The sequence below is a fragment of the Mauremys mutica genome, chromosome 1 (genome assembly GCF_020497125.1).
Source record: "Mauremys mutica isolate MM-2020 ecotype Southern chromosome 1, ASM2049712v1, whole genome shotgun sequence".
In the NCBI taxonomy this organism is placed as follows: domain Eukaryota; kingdom Metazoa; phylum Chordata; order Testudines; family Geoemydidae; genus Mauremys; species Mauremys mutica.
Genome location: NC_059072.1, coordinates 166,496,935 through 166,515,535, shown reverse-complemented (window position 1 = coordinate 166,515,535; position 18,601 = coordinate 166,496,935). Strand labels below are relative to the sequence as shown.

The window sequence follows — 18,601 nt, the reverse complement described above, 5'->3', positions numbered from 1 at the left end:
TATGTCAGTAGTAGGGCACTGAGGTCTTCTTGCCCTGGGTATTGTCAGCAGTGAGGTGGGATCTGAGAGTAGTCTGTGGATTTAATGATGTGTAGGGAAAAGTGTATGTTTAGATATCTTGTGTACAAGTGTGAAGGAGTTATAAAAGGGTACGAAGAGGTTATTAAATTTTATAAGCGTGGTATTCTCTCTGGGGGGAGTGAGCTCAGTGTTTGAGCGTACAGCAAGTGCAGGTAATGCCTGTCCATTACAGTGAAAAGGCAGGGTGGGAGTGCATGTGTTATGGGTGTTTACCTTAACTCTGAATTTCCTGGGTTTCAGATGTTTCAGTTTTACTGAGCTCAATATTCTGGCAGGACACGAGCTATCACTGGGCAACCATAACTCTGGGTTAACAGTTTTTTCCCATTTAATTTTCTAGGTATTTAGACGAAGACGAATGTTTGTTAGTAGAAGTTAGTGATCATTTAGACTGTTCTAGTTCCCGCTAGATTTGATATGCTACTGTGGCTAGATAATAATCAAAAGACTTAGCTTGTATATAGTGCTTTTCATCAGTTGATCTCAAATAACTTTTACATGAGTAGCCCCATTTTACAGATAGGAAACTGGGTCTCAGAGGGGTGAAGTTATTTACCCAAGATCACCCAGGAGGCAAGTGGCAGAGCTAGGAATAGTCCTAGCCCAGTGGTCTTTCCATTAAGTCTCAATGTTGCTGTGAGATTTGTCAATGCTTTTCCCCTCTTTGTACATTTTGTTATAGTGGAGTGGGGATAGTTGTCACTTTGAAATGTTTGCAGTGAAGAAGAACTTGTATAACCCCAAAAGCTTGTGTGTCTCACAAACAGAAGTATGTCTAATGAAAGATATTTCCTCACACACCTTGTGTCTCTAGCTGCTAACAAGGCTCATGAGAGAAATCTCATCCATGGTCTGTGACCCAAATCCTTGACAGTTTTATTACATGGTAGCAACAGTAACTTTAAGCATGTGAAATAACACTGGGGGGGGCGTGTCCTTGTCCACCCTGTTTCCATCCCATTAAGCTATTAGTTGGCACTGTAGAAGCCATAAACATGTAAGAAGTTGCTCTTTATTATATCCTGCCCTATGCTGCTGTGTATACATATCACAGGCATCAGTTTACTGGAGGACCATATGCGACCTTGGTTATGTATTCTGAGCTGCACGCTGAACTGGGCTCTTCACTACCACTATTCACTCCCAACTGGCATTTAAATTTGTTACCTTCATTCCCTTCACCCCAGATCCCTGCCCACATGAAGGGGTAGGAAAGAGGCCAGATCCCTGCAGAGGTCCCAGCACATACACAGAAGGGGATAATTCAGAGCTGACAGATGCCTCCCGACCCTTGCAGCCACAACTTCCTTTGCTACCCTTGCATAGCTGAGAGTTGCATTGTCCTAACTTGGAAATAATCAAATGCAATCACTTGAAAAATACCGTTCCCTTAATACATTTAGGTTCACAGGTATATTTAAATTCCTGGTGCGTTAGAACAAACGATTGAAAATCTCCCCCAAACAAGAAGATTTTGTTTTGAGGAGATTCTTTCACATTTATTTTCAAAAGCACAAATGACAGTTGGCACCTAATTGCAGTTTATGCCTTTTGAAAATCTTCCCTTTATTATATACACATGCAAAATTATTTACTACCTACATTGCAGACATGGTTTTAATGAGAATTAATATATATTTGTAACACTTTTTGAAAAGTATATATTTATAAGCATATAAGTTTTTCCTAACTGTAGACAAGAACTCACTTTAACTCCCTGGCATTTTATTGTTTTTTTTTAATAGCTTGTAAAATTTACCGAAATTGATTTTTTTTTTCCTTTGGGTTTCCAAAGGGGGACTATAAATTGGCTAATTAAATATACTGGAGGGGAGAAAATATGTATTTTTGGAGGGGAAATAATTGAAACCAGTTTACATTCTCTCATCCATGACTATACTGCACTATCTATATTAGGTGATTGAGAAACATGTACATATCCCAAGTCCTTCAGAATTGGTACAATGCTTCATCCTCCACAATGAAGACCTCTACTAAGTGTGTATGAGGGGATGGTATAATCCACGTTTGTCATAAAAGAATTGATCTTGACCAACTAAAGCTGACAGTCATCAGCATTTTGTTACAAACTTCTGTTCTTCGCTGGCTCTGTAGCTCAGCTCAGTTCGACAGATAGATCTCCATCTAGCCTCTCTTCTGAGCTTTTGTCTTAGTCAGGCAAACCTTTATACATCTGGGGATCCTCTCGTACACTCTAGGAGGTTTGCCAGATGAAGAGGGCACCTTCTCCCTAGAAGGTCGTCTTCTCTGACAACTTTGCCTAAGAGCTTCTCTCTTTTCTATATATTCCCTGTTGTTAAGTGACTTGGATAATGGGGCATTATGTCAGGGAGAGGAGGAGGCTTTCGGGCAAAGATGCCTGAGAAGCAGAATTTATTAGTCCGCTATAGAAGAAGCACCTTCTTGATTATGCGTATTCTTGTGGCTTGCTAAAGAGGAGATGGTGAACTGTGGCTTCCCATGGAGCTGTTATGGGGGGGCAGGGATGTGGGGAGGTATTAGAGAAATTTGGGTTGAGGGATTGGCGGGGGGAGTGTCTTTGAGAAGCAGAGCTAGCAGTTGTGTTGAATTTGCTTGAGCAATCTGAACAGTAAAGCAATTTAATGTCTGCTTTCCGAGTTAATCCTCCGTGGTTCCAGAAAAAGAGATGCCAGATCCTTCATAAGCATAGCTTTTCTAGTTTATAGAACAACACTTTGTATACTGTAACTTGTGATGTCCTAACTCTCCATAACTCTCTCTTTTTGGGTACCGGATAGGAGTTATACAAACTTTTTTTCCCTATAACAGAGCAATTAAAGGAAATCAGCTTTCCATAACCGATAAAAGGAAAATATGCCTGAAGCCCATAATATAAATTTCAGATCTTTAAATTAGCTGCTATTCTTTTTAATCTCCCTTAGTGTAGAAGAGGATTACATAGTTAATATAATTGTTGATACTGTAAACCTTGTCTACTTCATGAAGTCTTCCAGTCTTTTAAAATTACTGATATATACACTTCTACCTCGATATAACGCTGTCCTCAGGAGCCAAAAAATCTTACTGCGTTATATCGAACTTGCTTTGATCCACCAGAGTGTGCAGCTCTCCCCGCTCCCCCCAGCACTGCTTTACCGCATTATATCCGAATTCATGTTAATCGGGTCACATTATATCGAGGTAGAGCTGTACTGGGCTTTAGGCAACATGTAAATGATAAAGTACAGTGTTTTTGTGCCATTGAAATCGTGGTCTAGGATCCTCATTTTTGAACAATCTCCCTCCATAGTTATCTTCATCTCATTATGATCCTGTCTTATGTGGGAGTCGGAAACCTTTATTGTTACAGATGTGAAAAAAGTTTCTATGAAGCTCGGGATCTCCGGCAGCACATGAACAAGCATCTTGGTGTGAAGCCATTCCAGTGTGAGTTCTGTGGGAAGTGTTACAGTTGGAAGAAAGATTGGTATTCCCATGTGAAGTCCCATTCTGTCACAGATCCGTACAGGTGAGTGAGGGTCAGTTCACAACTGATGTAAGCTGAGCACACTAAGGTGTTGCAGACCCACAGCTCTAATTAGACCAGTGAGGATCTGGTTCTGAATGACATTGCCAAGAGCTATCCATAGTTACAGGGATGTAGCTTTCAGCAACAGATATAAAAGAATAACTACATATGATCTCAAGTGAAGAAGAAGATCTTAAATGTTTATGGATCAGTGTCCTAGCAGATAAAGCACAAGATGGGATGCTAGTTGGTGTCTACTACAGACCACCAGATCACACTAGAGAAAAGAATAACTGGCTCCTTAATATATAGGGGGGAAAAAGCTGCGTGATCTTGGGGGACTTCAATCTGAGTGACATGCTGGAGTTCCTGGGCTGCCAGTAGTAAAATGTCTTTGGAGTTTTTAAAACTGGTAAAGGACAATTTTCCAATTCAGCAAATGTTGCTTCCAACATGGGGGGGAATTCTATATTAGACCTCATCTTGATAGGTAAAGGTATCGATCACACAACTGAAAATTAGTGGTTGCTGCGTGATACAGGTGATCGTGACTTGATTACATTTGTTGTGTGCAAACAGAATGAAGTGCAAGCCAGTAATACACACACACAAACGTACACTTAGTGCTTTAAAAGAGCTAATTTAATAAAGCTGAAAAAATTATGAGTCAAATTAGCCAGGAGAGAGTGTTTTTGCCCCAAACACAACAATCCCGGAATTCACAGAGAGAGGTTAGTTGGCTTAAAAAAACCAGGGTGGCTTAGTAGGGAAGTGAAAGCAGCTCGCGCTGTCTCACTCTTTCTTGTGTAAGAAAGCTAGCTTTCTCTCTCACTTGTGGAATTGTTTCTTTTTGAGCAGAATTCCTTTCCCCAACTGATTTGACTTATTGTTTATCAGCTTTGTGAAAATGGTACTTTTAAAGCAGTGTGTGTGTGTTACTGGCTTGAACTTTATTCTGTTTGCATACAACAAATGTAGTCAAGTCATGATCATTTGTGTCACTAAGCAAGTGTGTGATCAGTTGTGTGATCAATATATATAGGTGGGGGAGAGGGAGGCTTGGAAAGATTAAATATAGTGACACATATCTGGTTTCACTTCCCCTCTAAGACATGTACTGATTTAAAAAAAATTAATCCTTCCAATCCTAAATATAAATTAGAAGCGATCAACTTCCCCTTTTTTCCGTTGGTTTTGTGTGTTGTGTCTCTCTCTCTCGTTGAATGATTACATTTTCATCAGTATATGTTGGTAAATGTTAATTTCGCTGTACACACAAAAACTGACAAAAATATTTCTGTTGGTAATCAAAATGTACAGATAGGCAATGTAATAAAAATGCTGCTTGAGATCTTACTAGAGTCAAAATTCAGTGATTTAGACTTTTGAATTAGACTTGTGACAGATAGACTAGTGAATTAATAGTATAAACAGGTGTGGTTTGGATTTTAAGGATATTTACATTGTCAACATGACAGGTCAAAATATACAGTTTGTGTTTTGATGGTTTGTAAAGCTTTAATTATCTGACCCACCCCCCAATAATTTCCCGCAACTGTGAACATTTAAATAGATAAAAATCTAAAATAATGCTTAAAAATAAACATCAATATTTGTTGAAATTCTGGAAAAAAAAAGTAAAATTCTGCAAAGCATATTTATATTAATTGCTAGAAATTGTAGAAAATTGATAAGAGAAGCAAAAAGTCACAAGGAAAACTCAATAGCCAGCAAAATTAAGGACTATAAGGAGTTTTTAAAATATATGAGGAACAAAAGGAATCCTAATAATGGTATTGGTCCATTGCTAGATAGAAATAGTACAATTTTCAATAATAACGCAGAAAAGGCAGTGTTCAATAAATATCTTCTGTGTTTGGGAAAAGGTCAGATGATTTCATAATCAAAAATTACAGGACAGTGGTATAATGTCAATCAAAATGGATTTATGGAAAATAGATCCTGTCAAACTAACTTCATCGTTTTCTGATGGGATTAAATTCTAAGGCCAGAAGAGACCATTGTGATCATCTAGTCTGACCTGCATAACACAGGCCATAGAACTACCCCAGAATAATTCATGTTCTTGAAAAAATCCACTTTTGATTTAAAAATCCACCACAACCTTTGGCAAATTGTTCCAGTTGTTGATTACCCTCACTGTTAAAAATTTATGCCTTATTTCCAGTGAGAAATTGTCTAGCTTTCAGCTTCCAACCACTGGACCTTGTTATACCTTGAAGAGCTTGTTATCAAATATTTACTCCCATGTCAAGAACTTGTAGACTGTGTTCAAGTCACCCCTTAACCTTCACTTTGTTAAGCTAAATAGAGCAAGCTCCTCAAGTCTGTGGTCTGGTCTACATTTAAATATTAGATCAACGAAGTTGTGTTGCTCAGGGCTGTCAAAAAAAATTTACTCCCTGAGCACAGTAGTTAGGTTTACCTAACCCCCACTGTCAACCTAGCTACCACATCTTGGTATTAACTACATTGATGGAAACACCCCTTCTGTCAGTGTAGAAGTGTCTGCACTACAGCAGCATAGCTGCAGCTGTTCTGCTGTAGCGCTTGTAGTGTAAACATAGCCTATCACTATAAGGCATGCTGTCTAATCCTTTAATCGTTCTCGTGGCTCTTCCAATCCCTTTCCAATTTATCAACATCCTTCTTGAATTGTGGACAACAGAACTGGAGACAGTATTCCAGCAGCGGTCACACCAGTAACAAATACAGAGGTAAAATAACCTCTTTATTCCTACAAGTTTTGATTTATGAAGATACTAATGTTGATGTAATATACTTAAACATCTGTAAGGAATTTGGCATAGTTCTGCGCAATATTTTGATTAAGAAACTAGAACTATACAGAATTAACATGGCACATTAAATGTGCTAACTGATATGTCTCAAAATGTAATTGTAAATGGGAAATGATCATCAAGCAGATGTTTGCAAACAACACAGATTCAGAGAGCGGTAAGTAATGAAGAGGATGGATCACTGACACAGATAAATCTGGAACTACATCTAGTTCCCTTCAGTATCTTCCGGGAAAACTGAAGGCTGATAAAGTTCCCCATGGAATGCTTTCAGGAAGCAAAATGGGGATACATCAGAATTATTGGGCATCACTAGCATACACTTCAGGATCCTGAGCTCCATCTGTTCATCAGTAAACTTTGTTTAGGTTTTTATAAAAGATGCAGCACATGGTTAGCATTTTAGTCCATGTCCATTAGGCCTTTCCTGTGGGTGGCAAATTAATAATTGTACATGGAGGAGTTGTGGTTATGTTCATTGGTTGAATACTTGCATTTCTTAAAACATATTTTCCCCTAATGTGCAAATAGCACAAACTAGGTCACTAAGGCCGGAAGCAAACTTATTAGTACAGAGAATATATGCCATACTATGTCAAAACATTTTCTTTGCATTAATAATGTACAAATAAAAGTGTTTGACGTAGCCAGTACTTCCAAATTCAGATATCATCTAGAAAATAGCATTGAGAGGACTCTGTAGGCTATTCCCTAAAGTGTATGAGGGAAGATGGGTAATACAACAAACTTCGTTACTTGGGGTACTTTACCTCTGCCCTCACACCTCCATCATTCTCCACATATCCCTGCATAGGATGCATCCTCAAAGATAACAATATGAGCTACAAGTATTAATGCATGTGAAACTTTAGGGGGATTAGTATATTTTGGGCACAGTTAGAAATGTTTGATTATTAATCTGTGTGGTTTTGCTAATGTGGAATGGTGAGTGGAAGCTTGTGTCAAGGATTAAGAAAGCATGTGGGTGTAGTCTCACGGCACAATAATATTTTAAAATCTGAAACCATTTCTCTTACATTGGAGCATCAAAATCTAACATTTTTAATTATAAAACTGGCATTCCTTTAAACTTTCCCTATTTGAGTTAAAAGGCATTTTAAAAGCTTAACCTAAAGTAGGCATGGGATAATGGTTTCAAGCATGTTTTCTGTATCTAACAGGTATTCTTTTCACATTTTAGATGTAATGTGTGTGGCAAAGAATTCTACGAGAAAGCTTTGTATAGAAGACATGTAAAGAAAGCCACTCATGGGAAGAAAGGGAGAGCAAAGCAAAATCTGGAACGTGTGTGTGAGCACTGTGGAAGAAAATTCACCCAACTGCGAGAATACAGACGACACATGAATAATCATGAGGGTACACAGAAAATAAGCGATTGTGTCTTTTCTGTAAAAATACTAGTATTTTAACAAATAATATGTTTAGGGTCCCCATGAGTGGGGAGCCACAGGGAAGTTATGGATCATTAAGTCAACAGAAAGTAGGTTTACACTCATCCTGTTGTTTAACATGTTTCTAGAGACTTCCAAAAGTAGACATTAGAATCCTTCTAAAACCTTATAGCACTAGTCATGCAAATAGACACAAAAGGTGTATTTTCAGTACTCTGTGAAGGGTTTTATAAAAACACATTTTTCAGGAGTTTCTGAGAGACTTGGTTAAAGTTTTTTGTGTGGGGCAAGGAATTAATATTATGTAAAAATTATAAAAATATTCAACTTTTAAATAAGTGTACCCCTCAAAAAAAAAAAAAAAAAAAAGCAAGAGTATAAGTGTTTGAAACCAATCACTCTCAAACTCTTAAAAATATTGTTTCCTTTTTTTGGACTGAAATTTGTCAGTTCATTAGTTTACAGTGCAAACTAAAACCTTTAAGCATTTTGGGGACACTATGAACAGAACGGTTGTAATTAAAAAGTTTCCAGCGTATGCATAAGCATTTCATAAGGAAACTCAGCAAATGACTTGGAATAATGGAATAGTCTGACTATGTACTTCTACACACAGTTTGCTATATTGTGGCAAAAATCACTTTTTCTAAACATCTTACCCATAAAGGACTGTTAATAATAAGTCTAAAATCTCATTCACTGCTGGGGTAGAAATTTAAGTGTTTACATTAAAAAAAGAAGTACCTATAACATCCCATAATTTTCTGCTGTAAATCTGTAGCAGCGGTAATATAGGAAGTTAGCGCTCAGATTGTTTCTTTTGTACGTCAGTGGAAATAGTGATTTTATTTATTTATATATATATATATATATACACACACACACAATATTATATATAATTTATAATTGTGTATATAAAATATAATATAATATACATAATAATTTTGATACACACTGTCTGGAGGAAGAAATAATTTGTGGCCGATATCAAACTAGGGATTTCAGGCTCAGTGGAAGATGGACACACAACTTTGCAGAAATTAACAAAAATCAGTGGAGTAGGATTTGGTTTAGCAAGGTGCCAGGCAGTACCTTTGGAGGAGAGAGGGTACCAAACAGAAGGGCAGAATGGGAGACATGGATGTAACAGTGAGACTCTGTGCCTCAGGCACTCCTAAGGCCATACACACAATATGGAGATACACTCCATATAAGTGCCTATGTAAAGTTTCAGGGCTTTTTCTATGCCTGCACAGATCCCCATTAACTGTCTGTTGCATCTCTATGAATGGAGATTGTAGCCTTTCCAGGCCCATTTCATTACCTTTGAGACCTCTCTACTAGTTAACCCAACCTGTTACTTCTACCTCACAGATTTAAATGAAAATGTATAGTTAGACAAAATATGGTTTTAAGAAACAGAAGCACCATAAACACAGAGAGAAGCTTTAAAACCTAATCTCCTGGTGGCATTTCAGAATGATATATAATGGAATGGAATGAAATAAAAAGAAACTTTAGCTATATCATAAAACATTTTCTGAAATCAAATAACTTGTTTAGGAGATGATTTGTTGGAGATGTTCAAAAGCAGACTAGAAGTAAGATCCTTTTAAGGGAAAATCCTGTCCAGCAATGGAATAGTTTAGATGGGCCACAAGGTTTTTGTCAGCCTCTCCTCTTCAGATGTTCTGTAACTTACGGGCAAAGCACAATTTAGTAATGATTATGTTGTAACTCTTGACCTCTATATATGAGGTTCAGCTATACTTCTAGGATGAGATTTCCTAACCCACTCAGCATTGGCCTTCAAAGAACAAGGCCATGCTGAGTACTTGTGAAAATAGCCCCTGTAATATATTATTCATTTGTATTACAATAGGACCCAAAGGCCACTACAAATGTATAGTAGGAGGCTCTTCCCTCCAAGAGCTCAATCTGGATTAACATATCCGATATAGTTGTGTATCCTTCCCTCTAGTAGACTCTTGCTCTGGGCTGAGGGGTTTTGCAGCGCTCTTCAAATATTATATAATGCACTCAAAATTTGTAAATAAGATTTTCTCTGTGATATGTGACTAGCAATTGTACCTCATGGTTATCTATGAGAACAGTGGTTTTCAACCTTTTTTCATTGGCGGACGCCTGAAAAATTTCAGATGGAGATACGGACCCCTTTGGAAATCTTAGACATAGTCTGTGGACTCCTAGGGGTCCACAGACTGTAGGTTGAAAACCACTGTTCTATGGTAACAACAACCTTTCGCTGACTCCTTAGACATAGTCTGTGGACCCCCAGAGGTCCGCGGACCACAGGTTGAAAACCACTGTATTACAGTGTTGTCTTTTGTGCTTGGAATTTGTCATTCTCATTTACACAGATTTACATAAACTAATAAGCTTCCTTCTCTTGTTTTGGTGATCAGGTGTTAAGCCTTTTGAATGTCTGACTTGCGGAGTAGCCTGGGCTGATGCACGTTCCTTGAAGCGTCATGTGAGGACACATACTGGAGAACGACCATATGTCTGTCCAGTATGCAATGAAGCTTACATAGATGCCCGGACGCTACGGAAGCATATGACCAAGTTCCACAGGGATTATGTACCTTGCAAAATTATGCTGGAAAAGGACACCCTTCAGTTTCATAACCAGGGGACCCAGGTGGAACATGCCATCAGTATTTTAACAGCAGACATGCAAGAACAAGAAACCGAGATTAGCATTGGCAGTGAGGAGATTGAGACTGTGGTAGTGGCAGGAGAAACAATTGAAGCAGTTGCAGCTACTGAGGAATGTACATCAGTATCCACTCTTTCTGACCAAAGCATCATGCAAGTGGTGAATTACGTATTGGCACAACAGCAAGGACAGAAAATAGCTGAAGTTACACAAGCCATTGAAACTGTAAAAGTAGAAGTGGCCCACATTTCAGAAACAGAGTGAACACCATCTCTAACAGAGAGCAAGAAGAGTGCAGTATTGTCATGTAACAAGCTAAGTATTAACTGTATTTGAGGCTTACAGTAATACTGACTTTCAGATACTGAATCTCCTATATTGAGTTTCTTGGCTGCAGAATGATATTGCACAATGCACTGATTTAAAAAAAAAAGGTAAAAATGCAGATACTTCAGTACTGAGCAAGAGTTTGGAAGACCGATTTCTGCATCAGTCATAATCAATTAGTACAGAAAGGTCTAAAAATAAAATATTTCCTGTGTAATGGCAGTAAGTATCATGTTGTAAATTTTTTTATGAACTTTTACAAAGAAGCTGTGCTAGAATTGTACAGCTGTTTCAGTAGAATTTTGCCTTTGTTTTAATATGTATTTCATCAGGGTCAGTGAATGAAGTTTAAGTGATGGGTTCTGTCCTCTTTTCTTTCACTCCCCAAATCAGGGGATGTTGGACTGCTGTGGAGTGTGTGTTGCCTTGTGAGGGGCTGAAAACCTGTGGTATGGGGTCTTTTGCCTTTAGGTAGATGTGCTAATTGTGTATAAATCTACAAAGTGTGCTTCAGAAATTTTGCAAAATTAGCTTAAATTCCTCAGGACTGTGTGGCAGGTCAGTACACTTAAGGATTCTGCAAACCATTGTAAAATGACTTGCATAACCATGTAACTGTAACCAAATTTACTCAGTGAGGTCCATTGGAATCTAGGGAGAAAACTCTGTCACTGGCGAGCAGTTACTTCCATAAATACAATGGGATCAATAGGGCTACACAAATAAGTAACTGCTCTTCAGTGTGAATAACGGGTTTAGTCTGGCCCGATATGTGCAACCCTGTTTAATTTATTTTGCTAATTGTTCAGTTGTGTAAACAAAGCTTTACACTGCTTTGTTGTACTTACCCAAGGCAGGAGAACTAATGATGGATGTAGAACTCTTCTAATTTTATATTAAATTTATGTGGAAATTTCCACATGAAAAAAGTTAAGTGTAATTGGGTGCAGTTCTTTGGGAATGGGACACTGTAGAAATCATCTGGTTTTCCAACTACTGTATCATGGAGAATTGTTATTGAGAAGCGGGGATGGTGGGAGTTGTTAATTCCAAAATGGGACAGACAGTAGCATTAGGATTGAATAATATGAATGTCATAATATCATGTTAAAAACTAAATTTGTGACAAATATGCTGGAAATCTCCAAAGGCTTATTACACCACAGCTACATGAAAACACATGTAAGGCAGGCTGTTAACCGTGTGCATCTCCTCATCTTTGTGGAAGAACTTTCAGTCTCTGTAGGTTAATGTGTTAAAATAAAATAAGTGGAAATATTTGTTCTAATATTAAAGAAATCCTATGCAATGAAGTTGCTAGTATTTTTCTCAATGAATATATAATTCCCCTGGCTTTTGCTGGAAGCAGAAGCCCTGTCTCTCCCAGCCCTGCCAATCTCTCATACTTGATAAAATCATTGTATCATGGCCATACTGTTGTGTGTGTATTGAGAGACCTGCCAGTCCACTTTCATGTGTATTAAAGCAACATGTATGTTTGGCATATTTGAAATTCATTATCTTTCAGTAATATACAGCTCCAGATTGAAGGCAAGAGACCTATAGCAATGAATGAGAGAGACAGTGTCATCCAATCCTATACGCGCAACAGGCGAAAAATGAACGACTTAAGCACGTATGTACATGAGGATAGCTGAGACCACCTTTGAATTAGTATCCTTGTATTAGTTTCAGCCTGTGTGGTGATATAATCTACCCTCATTCTGTAATATGCATACTGAGAGTGTAGTTCAGGGACTAAAACAGAAGTGTAGATGTAGTTTAGAGTTCATGTTCTGAAATGATATAGCATAAAAGCTTGTACTGCAAAAGTATTCAACAGGGGTAAGACCACTGGTCCCTGCTAGATAAACTTAACAAATTTGGTAATATTACAATTTTCTTCTGCAGCCTGTGAAACTGGCTTGCCTTACACATTAACAAAATATGGGGCAAAATCCCTGACAAGGTGTCTATCTCATTTGAATTAACATTTCTGTAATGTTCCATCACTTAGCTGAAATATCTCAATTTAATAGGCTGTAAAACAGACCGCTTCTGTGTATTTTGCATGCATGTAGATTAGTTATTGCTTTTTAAAAAGTAAGATTTTCAACAGCTTATGTAATTACATTGAGTTACTGCCTTGGGTCTGAACTGAGCTGTAGGTTACTGTATTCCAAAGATCAAAATGTCTTCGGTGAGAACCAAACATGATGGTGATTTCATATTATTCACATACACCTTGTAACCTCTTATAATTGTGCTAGTCTCAAAATATTGCGATGGAGTAAAATTGCACAAAACATTCACTTGAAAAAATAGTGCTTGTTGTATTTTCCTGAACACTTGTATACCCAAAAACATTATGGACAAGCACCCAGGAAAGATCAGTCCATCATAATATAAACTAAAAACAGAGGTAAGTGTAACAGTTCTTATAGCCATTATAATGTGAAAAGATTTTAATAGATTGTTAGGTAAACTTCCAAATTTTCTGAGTACTAGTAATTTATGCGTAAGTATATATTGATAAAGTTGTGAGGAAACATGTTCAGGATAACTATTTGTAAATATTGTTTAGAACTTCAGTTGTATATTCAGTGTACTACCTTACAACACAATACTTGTTAGCATCTTAATTAATCCTTGGACACTTTTATTTGTCCATTCCTCTGGAGACAAAGGAGTCTGTTGAATTTAAAAGAAAAAAAGTATAATGCCTTCTGTAGGAATGAAAATATTTGTTTTAATTGGCTTTATGACCTGCCACTCAATAAAATTACAGAAAAGTTGTTACATAAACAAAAAATCAAGCCAGGAATATGAAAGTTAAAGGCTATGGCACCTCTTCCTTAATACATACAGTTGTGCCTTAATTTTTTTCAGAATGGCATACAGTAAGTAGGGGAGTATCATTTAGCCTTGCTGTTCCTGGATTTGTGAGGTTGCCTTTATTTATTTTTTTTAAATATACCTGTTAAATTACTAGTTTGAGAGGTTACTACCCTAGCACAATTTATGTGAAATCAGGCCATAAACATGAGCATTTGATTGCTGAAGCTAGATTTTTTGTTTATAAAAACTCATGAGAAACTCCATCTATTTCAGAAGTATTCCTACTAAATTCCTGGGCACAGTGAATTAAAACGTCTTTGGTTTGTACATTCTGCTGTTTTGGTTGGTGTTAGATGTATAAAGTTCTGGTCATTTCTGTCATTAAATAAACTGATCTTTGCCATTAATTATTTTTAAGCAACTTTCTTTTCAGAACAGCTCACTCCAGAATTATACTTTTTGTGGTATGTGGCCACGGAATTCATGTTTAATTGCAAACTACTGAAGGGGCTCAATTACCGGACTGCAGTGAACAATTCCAGTTTTACAATTCTGGATGGCCAGATTAACTCCTTCCTAGAGAGTTAGATGTGAAGAACATTAATCATAGCAATTTCTCATGTGTCTGCATTAGTCTCATAAGACCTTGAGGTCACTGGCTTTTTAGTATGATGTGGTGGTCCCTTTCAAATGAAGGGTGAGGGCAGTAAGGGGACTGCTTTATGCTCAAGACCTTTGCATATTTTACTTAATTCCAGGCTTTCTGCTACATAATTTATGAAGCAGGACCACAGCCTGCTCACTCACACCCAGTTGATTTCCCAGTTTCTTATGTATGTTGATACACATTCTGTGTGTGGGTAATTTTTGTTTTGACCAGTAACTGAAATTGTAGAAGTTGTCTGGCTAAAAGCTGGAAGTTTCCACAGTTGGTAACTTGTCCCCCAGAAAAGATGCAATAATGGCAGTGAAATTTGCTATCCAGCAAGTACTCAAGGGCTTTGGTTCTGAGGCAGAGAGGAGCAATCTGTTCAGCAGCAGCGGAGATTACTTCTGATTTGGAATGTGCTGGGGGGGGGGGGGGGAAGTGTGTGAATGGAGGTTTGAATCTTTTGTTCCATGTCCTCTTAATCCTTGACCCCAATTAGCTGCACACTCCCTCTCATCTTGATATGCCGGTATGTCCAACAATAGTGAACAGTTGTATCATTTTGTTAAAATGATCAGTGATGAACTAGTTAAGATTGACACTTCAATTATCACCTACAGAGCAAACACCCCATTGAGATCCCACTTCCCTGTTGCATTGTTTGTTTTCCTGCAGGCTCAGGCAGACATTGCTGCATCAGTTTATGTGCAATTCATATTTTGGTTTTCTTTACACTTACAGTTGCTATAGACTTGCATTTTTTTATGGTTTCTCTATTATTAATAAATATTTATATTGCAGTAGCATTTAGAGATCAAGGTGTAGTTTGTTTGTTGAGTAGCAGAACACTGAGTTACAGATTACAATCAATATAACTTGCTAGTTTTAAAATTACCTTAACATGAGGATGCCAGTAGCCTTTTCATACAACTGTTTGCACAACAGCAGTTGAAAGAACACCTACAGTGGGATTTGATGACACATGGATATTAAATGCATTCATGTTTAGACTTGTACTGCACAAAGCAAGGTAGACTCTTTGCAAATGAAACAACCCCTTTGTTCCCCTATTTAGCTGATCCCCTCCTAAGCAAACCCACCCAAAATAAATTTAAAAATTGTGGAACTAACATGTTTACCACCATTACATTGTTCACTCTGCTTGTGTATTTTATGCCTTCTCTCCTCCTGGGTCTGTCTTGTCTATTTAGACAATATTGTCACATTGTGAGAGGAATCACTGGAATGACTTACCAAGGCTCATGGTGAATTCTCCATCACTGACTATTTTTAAATAAAATCGGATGTTTTTCTAAAAGATGCACTCTAGGACTTATTTATGGGGATATCTACAGCCTGAGTTATACAGGAGGTCAGATTAGATGACCACAATGGTCCCTTGGACTATATGAAATTATGAATTGTTTCCTTGTACTGATGTCTCCTGTCTTGGACTGTAAACTTTTTAAGGCAGGGACTGTCTTTCTGTGATGTGTGTTCAGCACCTAGCACAATGGGGTCCAGGTCAATGACTGGGGCTCCTAGGTGCTACAGTAATACAAATAATCCAGCCTTATCTTCCTTATGATATTGTTATCCAGCGATAGGATAGGAGGAAATACATAGAGAAGTATTTGCGATCAGGAAAAGAGTGAAGGATCCTGGGTAAGTGTCTGCTTTGGGGCAGAATAGAGTAGGCATGTGGTGGTGTCAAGCCAATCAGGGGGTAACCCCATCTGCAGAATTTAGGTATGAGAATGGAGTTCTTAACTCATGGTTGGCTAACTACTGTCTGCTGAAGAAATCAGCTTGATGAAGGATTCTCAACCTGGGTGTCTTTTTAGGAAGCCAAGACGATCCAGGCCAAATTTGAGTAAAAGGGGCATTGCAAGTTGGCACTATTGTAGAAGAGTGGATCCAATTTTTTTTTTAAAAAGCAACTTAAGTGAGGCACAATTCAAAAAAGGTTGAGAACCTCTGTGCTAGATAATTTTGTTCCTAGTAGGTGAAGGGCCATGGGAGTTGCACCAAGATGATGACACCATTTTAACAGTTTGATTCCTTCCTGACCGGGGGGGGGGGGGAGGGCGCACGCTTTGCCTCTTGATAGAATATAGTGCAGCTATATTGTGAGGACCTGGACTGTGGCTCCTTCCACAAGTCCAAAGGAATGAAATAAGCACTGTGGATAAGGTACTGGGAACGTCCTTGGGGGATTCCCCTCTCAGAAGCCATTCATCCAATTGCAGGTAAATACGTATTCCTTACCATCTCAGGTGGGCAGCCGCAACTGCCAGGCACTTTGTGAATACTCTCGGCAGGACTGTAGACGAGCTGAAAGGGTACTCTGTATGGGTAGTGGTTGTAGCTCACTGTAAATGTGTCCTGAAGATTGAGAGCTGCAAATCAATGCTAAACTTTTAAAGACTTGATAGAGGCTAGTGTTGCTCACGTCATCTCAAGTCCAGTAGACTCATTTCCTCTCTCTTTAGGATATAAGGAATTAGCAAGCATAGGAACCCCTCCCTCTGAAGTCCTGAGGTGGTAAAACTGTGGTTCTTAATAGACATAAGAAATCCACTTCTTCCCTCAGTTGTTTCATGAGATGGATCTGTGAAGAGGGACAGCGAAGTGGGGTAGGGCGCAAGAACTAGACTTGTATAGAGCAGGCTTTGGTAATAAATCTCCATTGCCCGTTGTTCTGAGGTAATCGTAGCCCGTGCCTGAAAAAAATGGGATTGGAAGAAGGATGGTGGGATTGGCACCCAGCTCTTGACTTGAATATCAAACCTTGTGACGGTAGAGAGGGATGGGGCTCTCTTGCAGAAGCAGCAAGACTTCTTAGATGAGTAATCAACAGATGTCTTTTGCTGATAGGAGGAAGTTGTCAGAAATGGCCCTGGTATCTAAATGGCTTTTTCCTCCTGGGAAGTGTATCAATACCCATTGCCCCCACTGTTGCCTATACTCCTTAGGTTATATAATAGTTCATCTGTGCATGAGTGCCATAGGTCTGGCCCTTGGAAGGATGATCTTCAGTGGTTGTTCAATTGAACAGATGTAACAAAGCTGCCCTCCTCATGGTGATGGATGTGGCTATTCAATAGACAGCTGTATCAGAGGTTTCCAAGGACTGCTCGGAGGGAAGTTCTAGCTGCTAACTTGTCCTGCCAAAATGATGGCTTTCAGGCCAACCGTCACTTCCTCTGGAAGCTTGTCAATGAATAGGGATATTCTATCCAAGTGCAGTCATATTTAGTAAATATGGCTTGATAGTTGTCTATGTGCAGCTAGAGACACCTAGAAATAGGCCTTTCTGCCTAAGAGGTCAAGGATCTTTGTCTTTTGAGTAGCTTTAGGGGGTCCTGTTCATTTGGAAATCCTTTTTGAGGGAGTTAGTATCTGTTGTTAGTGTTGGAGACAGAGGCTGGGAGACTGGAATGCAGAATGCTCAATTTTATGTGCATTCTCTTCTACAACCAATAATCCAATGTCCATAATGTCTACCTTTCCTTGTAATTCCTGAAAGGAGTCTACTAGCAGGAAGTTGTTGTGGAGAGGATGCCACTGCCTCATCCAGTGAGGATGAAGAATAAATCCTTAGTAGTTAACTGGGAAGAGGTTAAGAAGAATTTCCTGTGGCCCATGACATCCTTTCATCCCTTCCATTCAGGGAAGAGGTTCAGTGGTAGAAGTTGCTCTTAGAGCAGAGTTGGTAGGTGCCCATCTCAGTGCAGTACTGCGATTCAGGGCCAAAGTCAGTCTGAAGATTGAGGACAGCTGCCTGAAGGGGTAATAGACCTGTCCAGTACTAATGACAGGAACCTTGCTCAGAGTCTATTTACAGAGCTGCTAAAAGAGCAGGATCTCTTGCAAGAGACACCCTGCTGCATGAAATGAACATCTTTCTGAATCTGACATACCCCTCATGGATTGCTCTAAGAGGTAGAGCTTTAGCCAAGTGCCTCTGCAGTATCAGACAAAGCAGTGGGCTGCACCCCTATCTTTGGGGTGACTGTTCCTATTATTTCAGCTAGTGGTTCCATGAAAGAGCTCAATTTTTCACATTTAGCCTGAGTGAAGATCAGTTGTTACACCCAGCATGCTATACTAACAACCAATTTCCCTAATACATTTTCACACCAGAAGACTGCTTATCTGCTACATTTAAACAAACAGATTTCTTACCTAATGTGAAACAAGGGGTTTAACTGCCTCCTCCTTGACCCTTTTCTAGAGTGAGGTTGCTTCAGAGCTATAGTAGGAGGATAAAGTCTATAC

General features: G+C 38.6%; 1 protein-coding gene across 1 annotated transcript in view; it reads left to right on the top strand.

Moving 5' to 3' along the window:
• The window catches only part of ZBTB11 (zinc finger and BTB domain containing 11), a 37,625-nt gene extending 26,570 nt beyond the window's left edge, over positions 1-11,055 (top strand). Inside the window, exons 9-11 of the mRNA XM_045001800.1 lie at positions 3,434-3,592; positions 7,616-7,791; positions 10,253-11,055. Coding sequence (XP_044857735.1) covers positions 3,434-3,592; positions 7,616-7,791; positions 10,253-10,770 — 853 coding nt within the window. The 3' untranslated portion in view covers positions 10,771-11,055. The remainder of the gene's footprint in view (positions 1-3,433; positions 3,593-7,615; positions 7,792-10,252) is intronic.
• The last annotated feature ends 7,546 nt before the right edge of the window (positions 11,056-18,601 follow it).